Source organism: Mus pahari, chromosome 4 (assembly GCF_900095145.1).
Source record: "Mus pahari chromosome 4, PAHARI_EIJ_v1.1, whole genome shotgun sequence".
Lineage (NCBI taxonomy): Eukaryota > Metazoa > Chordata > Mammalia > Rodentia > Muridae > Mus > Mus pahari.
The window spans coordinates 58,474,062-58,487,575 of NC_034593.1; the positions used below are offsets into that span (position 1 = coordinate 58,474,062).

Consider the following 13,514-nt stretch of genomic DNA (forward strand, 5'->3'; position numbering starts at 1 on the left):
CATGCTCATGGATCAGTGGGATTAACATAGTAAAAATGGTCATCTTACCAAAAGTAATCTACATATTCAATGGAATCCCTATCAAAATTCCAACTCGATTCTTCACAGTGATAGACAGAACAATTCTTAAATTCATTTGGCAAAACAAAAAGAAAAAAAAACCCAGATAGCAAAAACTATTCTCAACCAATAGAGAACTTTTGTGCAAATCATCATCTCTGACCTCAAGCTCCACTACAGAGCAATAGTGATAAAAACTCTGTGGCATTGGTACAGAGACAGGCATGTAGATCAGTGGAATAGAGTTGAAGACCCAGAAATGAACCCACATACCTATGGTTGCTTGATCTTTGACAAAGAAACTAAAACCAGTGTTATACTGGCCATAGTACTACTGAGGACCCAGCTGTTCCACTCCTGGGCACATACCTAAATGATGCTCCAACATATATAACAAGGATACATGCTCCACTTGTTCACAGCAGCCTTATTTATAATAGCCAGAAGCTGGAAACAACCCAGATTTCCCTCAACAGAGGAATGGATACAGAAAATGTGATACATTTACACAATGGAGTACTACTCAGCCATTAAAAACAATGACTTCATGAAATTCTTCGAAAATATCATCCTGAGTGAGGTAACACAGTCACAAAAGAACACACATGGTATGTACTCACTGATAAATGGATATTAGGAAAAAAGCTCAGAATACCCATGATATAACTTACAGACTCTATGAAGGTCAAGAAGAAGGAAGACCAAAGTGTGGATGCCTCAATCCTACTTAGAAGGGAGAACAAAATAATCAAGGGAGGTAGAGGGCTGGCAGGACTTGGGAAGAAGAGAGTTGAGGGAGAAGAAAGAAAGGGGGAGCAAGATCAGATGTGGGAGGAGACAGGGGAGATGTACAGAGTGTCAGGAAATCGAACAGAGGTGTGTAGCAATGGGGGATGGGAAACTGGGGTTAGCCAACAGAAAGTCCCACATGCCAGGAAAACAAGCGACTCCCAGGACTCAACGGGAATGACATTAGTTAAAATACTTAACAAAGGGGAGAGAGAACCTGTAGGGACTATATCCAGAAGGGTTGAGGGATGGGGCAACCCAGCCTTCTCAAAAATTTAACCCATAATTGCTCCTGTCTAAAGGAAATACTGGGACAAAGAGTAGAGTATAGACTGGAGGAAAGGCCATCCAGAAACTGCCCTACCTGGGGATCCATCCCATATGCAGCCACCAAACACAGACACTATTGCTCATGCCAAGGATTGCTTGCTGACAAGAGCCTGATATGGATGTCTCCTGAGAGGCTCTGCAAGAGCCTTACAAATACAGACGGGGATGTTCCCAACTGAGCTTGAGGACCCCAAGGGAGGAGTTAGGAGAATGACTGAAGGAGCTGAAGGGGTTTGCAGCCCTGTAGAAAGAACAACAATATCAACCAACCAGTTCCTCACCCCCACCCCACAAGCGCCCCCAGGGACTAAATCACCAGCCAAAGAATATACATGTGGGCCATCTGTAACTCCAGTGCCAGGGCGTCCTATACCCCCTTTCGGGCTTCCATGTTCACTTTCACCTATGTGCACATTCCTACACAAAGATACACATGTTTAGTCATAATTTAAAATAACAAATACATCTTTTTTAAAAAAAAAAAGAGTAATTCCATTTCAGTAGAATAACTGAAATAAGAAAAAAATTTCCCAGATATGATCAATTTTTGGCTACTCTGAGCATGTCTATGAATGATCAAGAAGTATCAGGGAGCATTCATTTAGAGCTATGGAGACATTTTAGTGAATGGATGAATTTGTCGACAGGAAATCACTGACGTAGGTATAGATTGCAGATAGAGAGATGAACATGGATCGGCAGATAAGACAAACTTACTGATGGGTATATTATATCTTTGTGGCTCTTCTGGAAAAAGACATTCCAAACTGTTAGGACATGATTTTCTATGAAGCCCTCTCAATCACAGCCAGGGAGCTGAATGCAAGCTCAGCCGTAAGGCTTTTCTTGTGCTGGAGACTGAACCCATGGCCTCCTCGTGCTAGAGAGACACTCTAGTGAGTCATATCCCACAACTGAGCACTTGGTGAAGTCTCTTGCATAGCTTCCAGATTGCCTTTCCTAATGCTTTCCACTCCGGGCAAGTTTTCTCACTGCCTTGGCACTAATTGGATTTTTCTCTCATTAGCCGATGTCTGTATATTAACACTTATGAGAGATGAAGGTGTGTTTCCCCCAAAATGTCGCTCTTCTGCCACTTGCTTTACAGTTACAGCTCAAGCTGTTTCCAGAAGAACAGGCAATAGCGGGCATCGTTGACATATACTGAAAGCTTTTGGTTTTCTCTCTTGGTTCTACCATAAAAGATAATTAAAAAGATTCCTGAGTAGTGTCATTTTCATTTTTCTGTTTTGTTATCAATTTCACAAATAATGCACTTCAGCCACAGTCACTGTCGGCTTATGGACAAATCTGAGCACTGCTCCCTAGTTCCCGTTTATCTAAATTATTTTAAAAATGCAGACACAGAAGTGCAATTTTCATTGAATAAATACCCTTTGATCCTTAATGCCACTCTTCTTCAGAAAGTGGAGGCTATTACTTCAGAGTTGTGATAGCAATTTACTAACCAAATAATCAGTTTTAACACAGTAAACTGAAACACAACACCAGAAATTTCCTTGAACTGTCCGCAGAAACTCTGAAGCTGTGGAACTGCCATTTCAAATGATCGGCCCTTTACTTGGCCAGAGTGATCTGTTGTTTTTACTGTCACTACCACGTAAGGACACCTAAAAGATCTGCAGCTGCCTGACCTCATAGCCATGCCCATGTTCTACTTAAATACTTGAACAAAAATTGATTAATTAAAGACAGAACAATATTTGGTCTTCACTTTCTGGGAAGTGATTAATTGATTAATTAAAGACCAACAATATTTGGTCTTCACCCAGTGAAGGCATCACCTCAAGCAAGAAGGGGAAAAACAGCCAACGGAGGAAGAGGAGCCTGGCTGGGGTAAGGATGCCCAAGGTGAGACTGGCTCTCTCCCCTTGTGCCTTCAGCTGTGGGTGGGAGACTGCCACTCACCTGGCTGGTGACCTCTGATTTAGGATACGGCACCTGCTTCCTGGACAGATACCCAGCCTGTGCTTGCATGTTCTGAATAAAGTTTTCAAAAAGAAAGCATTTATTTGTATTGGGACAGAAAGTAGAGAACGCTTTGAGTTTAGCTACAAGGGTTCACATACTGGGTGGGACTCAGTCTTCAAAAGAATAATATTTAGAGATGGTAGAGCCTTTGAGAGGTTGGTTGTGGAAGTACTTCCCTCAGAAGGGACTAACACACATCTTGAGAGTCAATTGGGTCTCACCAGCATAGGGTGGATTGATAATTAAACAAAGAATGGGCTGTAATAAGGTAAGGTCATCGTATGTGTATTCTCATAGGATTATAAATGGTGCTTAGGAGAAAGAAGGAAGGTAGAGTGTACTGGCTAGTTTCGTGTGTCAACTTGACACAGTCTGGAGTTATCACAGAGAAAGGAGCTTCAGTTGTGGAAGTGCCTCCATGAGATTCAGCTGTAAGGCATTTTCTCAATTAGTGGTCAAGGGGGAAAGGCCCCTTGTGGGTGGGACCGTCTCTGGGCTGGTAGTCTTGGGTTCTATAAGAGAGCAGGCTGAGCAAGCCAGAGGAGGCAAGCCAGTAAAGAACATCCCTCCATGGCCGCTGCATCAGCTCCTGCTCCCTGACCTGCTTGAGTTCCAGTCCTGACTTCCTTTGGTGATGAACAGCAGTGTAGAAGTGTAAGCTGAATAAACCCTTTCCTCTCCAACTTACTTCTTGGTCTTGAAGTTTGTGCAGGAATAGAAACCCTGACCAAGGCATAGAGTTTCTGGTGGTACATGGAAGTAGGGTACCATCAAACGCTTAGCCCAGAAGCTTTTAAAAGACATAGCAGAAATAGAGATGGCTTGGAGGGATGAGCTGTAGTCCAGTTGATCCATCCACCAAGTGTCCAAGTGCCCCTCAATTTGGCCATGTTCATACATATTGTTTCTAGGCAGAGATGTTCATTCAGGTGAAGAGAGAGAACAAGAAACCAGACCTTCCTCCTGGCACAAAATTTTTTCTAAACTCACTTTCGAATTGTTCATGAAATTAATTATTTAAAAATGTGACTCAACGGACACCGAAGCCACTGGCCCGTGATTGTTCTGGTGACGGTTGGTTTGTTTGGGACTCTTAGTTATGCTTTTCTGAGATGAGAAAGCCATCATGGCTCTGAAAGACACCACTCTTCCTGTGTATGCATCATTGCTTTGTGCAGCAGCCTGTGATGTCACCTCCCCCTCCCCCCCATATTCTGATGCCTTCCCTACACACAGGGCCATGAGCTAAGCCTGAGATATTTTGTTAGCAACCTAAAGAGGACTAAGAAAGAGTCCATGCCTAGATGAGAAGTGAAATTATGAGTGAGTCGAAGGAGAAATTTTATCCAACTGTTTCTTTTTTTAAAGATTTATTTATTATTATACATAAGTACACTGTAGCTGTCTTCAGATGCGTCAGAAGAGGGCGTCAGATCTCATTATGGGTGGTTGTGGGCCACCATGTGGTTGCTGGGATTTGAACTCAGGACCTTCGGAAGAGCAGTCAGTGCTCTTACCCGCTGAGCCATCTCACCAGCCCTCAACTGTTTCTAAAGGACTTTGATATGGTACAATGGTTGTGAGATACAATCCATTGGAGATGCAGAAGTCTGTCTTACATTTGGAGATGTGTGTGTGTGTGTGTGTGTGTGTGTGTGTGTGTGTGTGGGTATGTATGTATTACAATGTATGTGTGGAGATCAGGAGATAAATTTCAGGTCTCAATCCTCTTTTTTCCACCATGGGTTCTGGAAACTGACTTTAGATTGTCAGCTTGTCCAGGAAGGCCATCTTACTGGCCATTGTGGGCATTTATTTAAAGTTGTTCTTTCTCCAGATTCACCAACTCAATGTTGATTAGAAAAAGACACTTTCTTTTAGGGCATGTCATGGTCAATTTTCTGTGTCAGTTTGACCAGGATTAAGAATAACCAGGTAGCTGGTAAGAGGTCATTTTTGACCTGCATGTATTTCTGCACCTATACATATGCACACATGCATATGTATCACACATACATTCACCACATAAAAACACATCACATATTCATACACACACATACAATCAGTAAAATATATGCACAGTACTGGTAAAGAAAGTAGATACTAAAGGTTAACATATTCAAAAACTGGGACACAATGATTTTTAAAGAGAATATTGAGGAAGCAATTGTCCCATATCCCACTCCCAACATTTCCCCTCCTGGCAGAATAGTATAGAGAATGAACATAAATCTTAAATCTCTCTCTTGGCTCTTCTGACTTGGAGACAAATAAATTAATTTTTTTATCTTTTTGTTTTGTTTTGTTTTTAGTTTTTCAAGACAGGGTTTCTCTGTGTAGCCCTGGCTGTCCTGGAACTCACTCTGTAGACCAGGCTGGCCTGGAACTCAGAAATCTGCCTGCCTCTGCCTCCCGAGTGCTAGGATTAAAGACATGTGCCATCACGCAAGGCTTAAATTTTTATTATGGTTGTGTGCATGCCGTATCTTATGTGTGGAGAGGTACAAATGACAATGTGTGAAAGTTGGTTCCCTCCTTCCATCATCTGGGTTCTGGGGTCCTCAGACTTGGTGGCAAGTTCCCTTAATTCTGAGTTCAATCATCAGCATAAAACGTTATTTTATGATTTAAAAAGTTCTTCTCTTTTACTCCTTGCTCATGTCTGATTTCCTTGTCTATTCTCTTGGGTAATTAAAATTGTTTTCTTCTCATTGATAAATAAATATTACATTAGGATTTACAAGCATTTTAACAGTTTCAAACATAACACAATCCATGTAAAGGAGACCTTTCTACCTTTGCTACTTACTAACTAGTCTGTATGATTTTAGGAACATGCAGAATAATAAATCATGCCTAAGCAAAAAAAAAAAAAAAAAAAAAAAAGCCGTCTGCACAAAACAATTTTAAAAACAAATTTCAGTAATAAAAGTTAAAAAAAACAGCTGATGAAAACAGATGTATCCTTTGTTTTGTATGAACCTCAAATTTTGTCATATGGCAAAAATGAAGGATAAATTGGACTGAGTTCAACTCTACATTTGGCATAGAATACTAAGCAGAATTCCCCCCCTTGAAGAAAAAGAAAAATCAATGAAGTTTTTCATTTTTAAAGCAAGTATGGCTTAGACATATTTAAGGCCAGGACTTTCTAAGTCTTTCTCCAAAACTTGTTTGAACAAAAACAATTTAGGATTTAAAATACTAACCAGAGATCGAAAGGCAGCTTAACCACCTGTGGGATTTGAAAGAATCGTGTACTTGTGCAAATTAAGTCTTCAGTTTTGATTGATTTTTAAAGGGGAGCAAGACATGGTCTTTCGCCAAATAACCTTTTCCAATTTATAATTATTTTCCCCGAAATAGAACTCAATATGGCCATGTTTCTGTCTCACAACCCCCAACCCCTACTTGTTCAGGGTGGGAGTCTACTCACAGGCAGCTTTTCATTGCTTTGGTCCCTCCAAACGCTTACAGATCCTAAACCTTAGAGAAGGCCATCTAATTTGAGCTTCAAACATAGTGTTCTGATTGATAACAGATTTAAGGGTTCTATAGTTCAGATTTACTCTCTAAAAACTGGGGGCTTGGGAATGTAGCCTCTGAAAGATAGACCTTTTGTGTGGACCCGGAATGTATTCCACAAGGCCAGGGTTTCCTCTCCCACACACAGCTCAGGGTCCCCTCTCATGTAAATGACCTCTCATTGGCTATCCTGAACAATGGGTCCACTATTTCTTTTGCTCTAATTAAACATTTCTTTTGAAAGACCATTGGGGACACAGCACTGAAAAACTTCTGGTAAACTCAAAGCCACACACCATCCTTAATCATACCAGGATTTACTGGGTGAATGAGGGCCAAAACAAGAGTGTGTGTGTGTGGGGGGGGGAAGTGCATAATTAATGTGGACCATTTTGGGGAAAGATGCTGTTGTAGGTCAAAAAAGAAAAAAAAAGAAGAAAGAGAGGAAGGAGGGAAAGAGGGAAAGAGGGAGGGAGGGGACAGAGGTAGGGCAGAGAAAGACAGAGAGACAGAGACAGGAACAGAAAGAGACAGAGGCAGAGACAGCAAGAGGGAGAGAGGCAGAGAGGCAGAGAGGCAGAGAGGTAGAGAGAGACAGACTGAGAGAGAAAGAGAAGGGAGAGAGAGAGAGAGAGAGAGAGAGAGAGAGAGAGAGAGAGATTGTACTTGTTTTTCCTTAGGTCAAAGAAATAGGCAATTTTTTTTGTTCATCAATGAAAGCAACAACATAGCAAACTATATCAGTTACAATGGAACTCGCCACAATTCACTCATCACAGGATGTGTTCTGCTCATTATATAATTAGATATATGATACCCATTTTTCTTTGTACTCATTTCAAAACAAATAGCCAGACTATCTTACCAGTGGAAGTTGGGATATGACTTCCCAAGCACAAGGTAGATTTGGGTGAGTACATTTTACTACTCAGAAGAATGAGGTAAAGAAGCCACATTGTTTTCAGACTTTTACCCTGGAATCTTGCCTATTATCCATGCAGCTTTGTCTGCTGCAGTTTATTAATTTTGTCCCATAGCAACTGTATTTTGACTGTGAGAGGCCTTAACTGAGTTAGCAGGGAATGAAGAAATGGATGGATAGATGAAAGCAAATTGCAGCTAAGAGGATGGAGCTGTGAAGGTAGCTACGATCCCTGGAGAGAAAAACAGTTGAAGAGCTCTTTTCTGAAGCAAATTTCCAAGTGTCTCTTTCCAGATTGCTTTCCATGGATCTAAGTGTTGGCCATTGAGTAAAGCTGTTCAGGAATGGCAAAAGCCTGGAGCCAACATCTAGAATGGATGCAATGTTTGATCTCATTCTTTCTCCAAAGAAGAGCAGAGTCACCTCATGGTACCCAGACTTTCCACTGCACTCACTGTATGGAATACTAAAATCCATGCTTCTCAGCTCTGCTCATTCTCACTTCCTATGACAGAGACAGGTAAACCATTGCCTTCAGGAAACATCTGTATGGTTACTGCTTGCCTCCCTCCCCCTCCACCCCTTCAGATAATCTCTCTTTCTCAATCAGGAAGGAGTTGGTGGCACCTGTGTTCTGAATGTTTATCTCCTAACACCGGGTTGAAATTTAATCGCCACTTTAATGGCTTAATAGTTTTTGAAGTTTGAAGGCATGAGACCTCTAAGATGTGATGAATATGTGAGGTTAGCATCTGCTCTTATCAATGGAACAGTGATGCTCTTATTTGGGAAAGGTTCCTTACAAAAGGACATATTTGACATTCGTTTGTCTTTTTGACCCCATGTTTGGGGTCAAACAAAAAGAATGCCGTAGTAATTACTTGCTAGATACCTCTCTCTTGATCTTGGGCTTCCCAGCTCTTGAACCATGAGTCAAGAGTTTCTCTTAATTATTGATTAACCAGCCTGCGGTATTCTGTTATAGCAGTAAGGAAATTTACAGGAAAAATTAAGCACCACTTAAAGAGGAGCGTATTTGGGCTTACATGCTGGGGGCTATGTTCCCTCACAGCAGGAAAGACATGAAGGCAGGAGCAGGAGGCAGCTGGTCACATGACCATAGTCAGGAAGCAGAGACTGATGACCACTTGTGCTTAGCCTGCTTTCTGTTTTTTATTCAGCCTGGGACCCCAGTCTCTGGAAATATACCCACTTTAGGTCTTTCCTACCTAAACTAATCTAAACTAGACCTCCCAGAAGCACTCAAGCATTTGTTTCCATAGTGATTCTAAACCTTTCAAGTTGATACATTGCAGTGATGTGAGATCGAGAATTACTCCCTTCCCTTGTGTGAATGAACTGTTAGCTATTTAACCTGTGGGATCCATGGAACACTGAAAATGGGAAAATCTCCTCATCCCAGTTCCATCTGTTGATTCACTGTTCTGGGAAATACTGACTTTCCATTCATCTCAGCTTTCTTAAAAGTAACTGTCCCGTCATTTGCCTATTTTTTAACAAAGCAAACCAGTGTGAAGATAGGAGACATTCCCCACCGTGATTGTGATTTCTTATGTGTATGCAATCATGCTGGACCATATAGTGAACTATACAGTATGGAAACATTTCACGTGACAGCTGACTGCTGGGTATGTCTTTCCTTACAGGGCTTTAGTTCAGTCCATGTGAACCAGTACCAATTCTTCAACACACAACAAAATAGAATCATGCTTAAATGTCCTGAAAAACAAGGAAGGATGAAATGTAATGTCAGTTCAAAACTGTATAGCCATAGATTTGCAGCAGAAAGCATCAGTTTCCAGGTGCCCTCATATCTTTTGAGAATACAAATCTAATAATACCCTTCACCTTGCAACACAGGATGTGTGCAAAAGAGTCTTGGAGTTGTGTGAATGCTCCCAGGTTTTGCTTGTGCTGTGATTTACCAGATAATATTTTAAAAATTGAGATTAAAATTCAAGCAGTTGGGATATATTGTTTTATGTTCCCTGAAATGCTTAATTAAGAATGCCATCTTCTATTATATGTGAAGGAAGCGAGACTAAGAAATTCTAAAAATGTTACCCAGGAAGGGTCCACTCATTACGATGTTCGCCATACACGGGATGCATACTTCCTACGTGGACTGAGCAAACCACTCCCTCTCAAATACAGGCTGGAATCTTCTTTAACTTTGTACTGTTCAGTGCTTTGTTCAGAACGGGTGTCTAATAAACGTTCATAAAGTCTTTTGTAAATAATATTTGCTTATTTTTATCCCAGGCTCCTATGTATCTTAATGTTGTCTAAGATGCTAACTTGTTTTTTAAGGGTATTGGTTACTTACTACGAAAAAAGCGGTGTGGCCACACCACTTGAGAAATCATTACTTACTATCCTCATTTGTTAACTATTTGTGGGAACTGTTTGTCCTTTCGGCTACTCTCCAGTTTCTTAGGAGCTGGGATGAATGTAGGAATACTTGTTTATACTGTGGATGGAGACTTTTTTTTAACATACTTTTTAAAAAATCCACCTGGGCAGAGTAGAGGAGAACTCGGGAACAGTCTGCCCATGAAAGAGAGGTTTTCAGAACTGGCTTCCACACTCTTCCCAGATCCATCCATCTCCCTCCTGACCCATTTTATCTCATCCCCCAAGCCAGTGAAACTCTTCAGGGTTCTAGAAGATTCGGGGTTGAAACTCTGAGTAGCAGGTACTATGGTACACCTTGGGTTTCCTGTGGATATTTTCTTCTTCTTCCATAATTTTGTCATCTTACCAGCTAAATTAATAACACTGTCTCAAGCCCCCTATGTAGGCTTACTTCTTTCTTTTCTTGCCTAGTTCAAACTTCATAACAGAAAGTATTCAATTAAATTTCAGATTTCTGTTTATATCTCTCTTGTCCTATTCCCTATGGACTCCCCTAGAGCAGGGGCTACCAGTTTCTTCTTGATTTTTTTTTTTTTTATCACCTATAACAGGACTGGTGCTTACAATCAGGGAGCAAGGAAAATCAGCACCTTTATATGAAGTATAACACTTTGTTGGGAGTTTACTCTTACTATTATTAATAACATGAGTTCTTTTCATAATATAATTATAGTAGATATGCTCAGAGACTGGAGTGTTGTTGACTTTTTACCAATGGTGACCTGTATTCTTGGTTTTCAACTTGTCTGCATCTGGAATTAACTAAAACCCAAGTGGCTGGGCACAACCGTGAGGGATTTTTCTTGATTCATTTATTTGAAGTGGAAATAAACACATTAAATCCAAATCTTTCCAGGTGAAAAGATGCACCTTAAATCTGAGCCATACCTTCTGGTGGGAGCCTATACCAAGGACATGGTAGAAGGAGGTGCTTGCTTCTTTGCCTGCTTGCTCCAATTCTTCCTGGAGGCTTCAGCCCTTCACTAACATTACAGCCTACTTCTTTGGAATTCCAGTTTATACTGAAGAGCAGCTGAGATGCATAGCTTTGTGGGCTGTAAGCCACTCCAATAACTCATATATATATATATATATATATATATATATATATATATATATTTACCTCTAGAGAACCCTGACTTAACACCTAATACACACAGAGTTAGGTCCAATTCCCAGCAAAAATGAAAAGGAAGGAAGAAAAGTTATTTCTGTTTCAGAAAACAGATATCTTCTTCAACTGATGATGGTTTTGTAGAATTAGATCACTGGCAGCTGGCACCAACCAACAATTAACTTCTAAATCAAACAAACCCTACTTCTTCTTAACCAGGTTCACTATCCCTGGGGAAGCTGAGGTTTCTGGTCATAGCAGAAACCATTCCTCTAGTTTGACCATTACAGTCCTCATGCTCTTCAGTCTTGATTTGCATACTGAAGGTGTACACTGACCACCGCCGCCACTCTGCAGGATGTTTTAGACCAGCCAGGAAGAGGACAGTAATCTGGCTTTCGGTTGCCTTTGTCATTCTTTCCCTTTCCCTCCTGAAACTCTTTTGGTAGGGCTCCCGGATGTTACAGAAATGCAACCCGGGCAAAATGTGTGTCATTTCTCTATTTGAAAAGTATCCATGACTCTGAGCCCAGAGAGGATGTAATAAGCATATCCTGGTGCTTGGCCAGGATATTCTAGCCAGTTAGAAAAACAAGACAGAGGGCACAGGGCTTACCTCCCATGATGGCTATGACTGAACTTTGGGGCAGGCCACTTGACCCTTCACAGGTGCAGCCTGGTGGTCGGCAGCTAAGGAAAAAGTGCTTATAGCATCCTTCCTTTAGCTATGAGAACACGCCATCTCTGTTTTTATGCATAGGTCAGCTGCCTTCTAGCTCTGGAATGGACTCAAAATACAGTGGCAGAGCACGTGGCAATGCTGGATCAGCATTCTCAGGCCAGGCTTAATGAGGATGTGCCTGGCAAAGAAAAGCAGCTTTAGTCCATCCACATATGACTAAGCTAAGTGAAAAGAACCCAGATTCTTTTGACCTCAAGATTCAAGTTGGCTTCTCAAGGGAAAAAAAGCAGTTTCTGAAGGAGTCTTTCTCATTTTATTAAGGTTAAGGAGAAGAGATGTGATAACCATGATATCCTTAAAAATGTGCATGGCCAAGGCTTAAGAAATGAGCAAAAACCCCCAAAATGTGGACATTGAAACAACATCCAATTTTTATTCTCCTTGGACAAGACTAGGACCCCACTTTGGATTCAGTTTAACTCCCTTTACATCTTACTGATGAGACTTTAGAGCTAATAATTGCTATGAGTACAGTGAATGGTATTGCTGGTGGGGAGCTGGAACCACCTGCCATTTGTAGAATGCAGTGCATTTCCAGTGTCCCAAGAACTAAAGGTGAAACCCATGAAATATGCCCTTATATTTTTGTTACTCTTATTTTATCCAGGAATAATGTGTAGCATTATAAAGATTAATATACAGCAGACATTGCATAGAGTAGTTGCTTGTTTAAAAAGGGTTGTAATCAGCTTTGCCCTCCATCTCTAATGATGCCTGTTGTTGTTGTGTTTCACTTCTCCCACATATACACATCCATTCAGCCTTATAGCACCTATGACAAACCCAGCCATTTACATGGATGCTTTCAACCCTAATAAAAAAGGATCGGACAACAAGAGGGTCAGGAAGTGCTGTCATCTGTTGGTTGTTTATTATTTTCTAGATACAGATTTGCAGTTTACTTCATTAAACTCTCACAACAAACATATGACCTGACTAAAGTCACCAATTCACAGTTTGAAGATGAGGAAAGGGAGTCAAGAAAAGTGGTACGAACTTAACCAAGGCCAAATAGCCGATAAGTGACTGAGTTAGGATTGAAACTGAGGTTGGAGGGCATCAGATCTCATGATCTGTGCACCTGATGCAGTGCAAATGGCTGCAGAGTATGTATCCAAGTTCATTCGTGAGACATCCTTGCTGGTGACCATCACACTGTCTACAGAGATAAATTGATCCCTTGCAGCTATACTCCTGAGTCTGGGGGCTCTTAGCCACTCATTTCCATGTTCCATTTAGAATTGTCTTTCATGTAGGTTACCAATCAAGGAGGCAGGGTCCTTTGGTATCATAGATGGCCATGTCTTTAACACATGCTTTCTGGATATTGGTCTGTGTCCTCGCTTTGTCACTTTTGTTAGATACCAGGGATAAATTGTATAAGTTCTAAAGTTTTCCATCCTCCATGTTAATATCATATCACCCTCCACTTTTAAATGATTCCTCCATTTATTGAATTACTATAATAATAAAGATTGAACCTAGGACAATGCTATTTACCTGATAGCATTGCACTATTAGCCCCAGACTTGACCTTATTTTTAATTGATCCTCTCTCTCCCTCTCTCTCTCTCTCTCTCTCTCTCTCTCTCTCTCTCTCTCTC

At 41.0% G+C, this 13,514-nt stretch overlaps 1 protein-coding gene across 4 annotated transcripts in view; it reads right to left on the reverse strand.

Moving 5' to 3' along the window:
• The window catches only part of Veph1 (ventricular zone expressed PH domain containing 1), a 209,571-nt gene that overhangs the window by 119,987 nt on the left and 76,070 nt on the right, over positions 1-13,514 (reverse strand). The window contains exon 7 of one of the 4 annotated variants that reach the window (XM_029537565.1): positions 9,305-9,358. The exons of the other annotated variants lie outside the window; for them this stretch is intronic. Within the exon in view, the coding sequence (XP_029393425.1) occupies positions 9,350-9,358 (9 nt within the window). The 3' untranslated portion in view covers positions 9,305-9,349. Of the gene's footprint in view, positions 1-9,304; positions 9,359-13,514 lie in introns of those variants that run through there. 4 annotated transcript variants of the gene reach the window in all.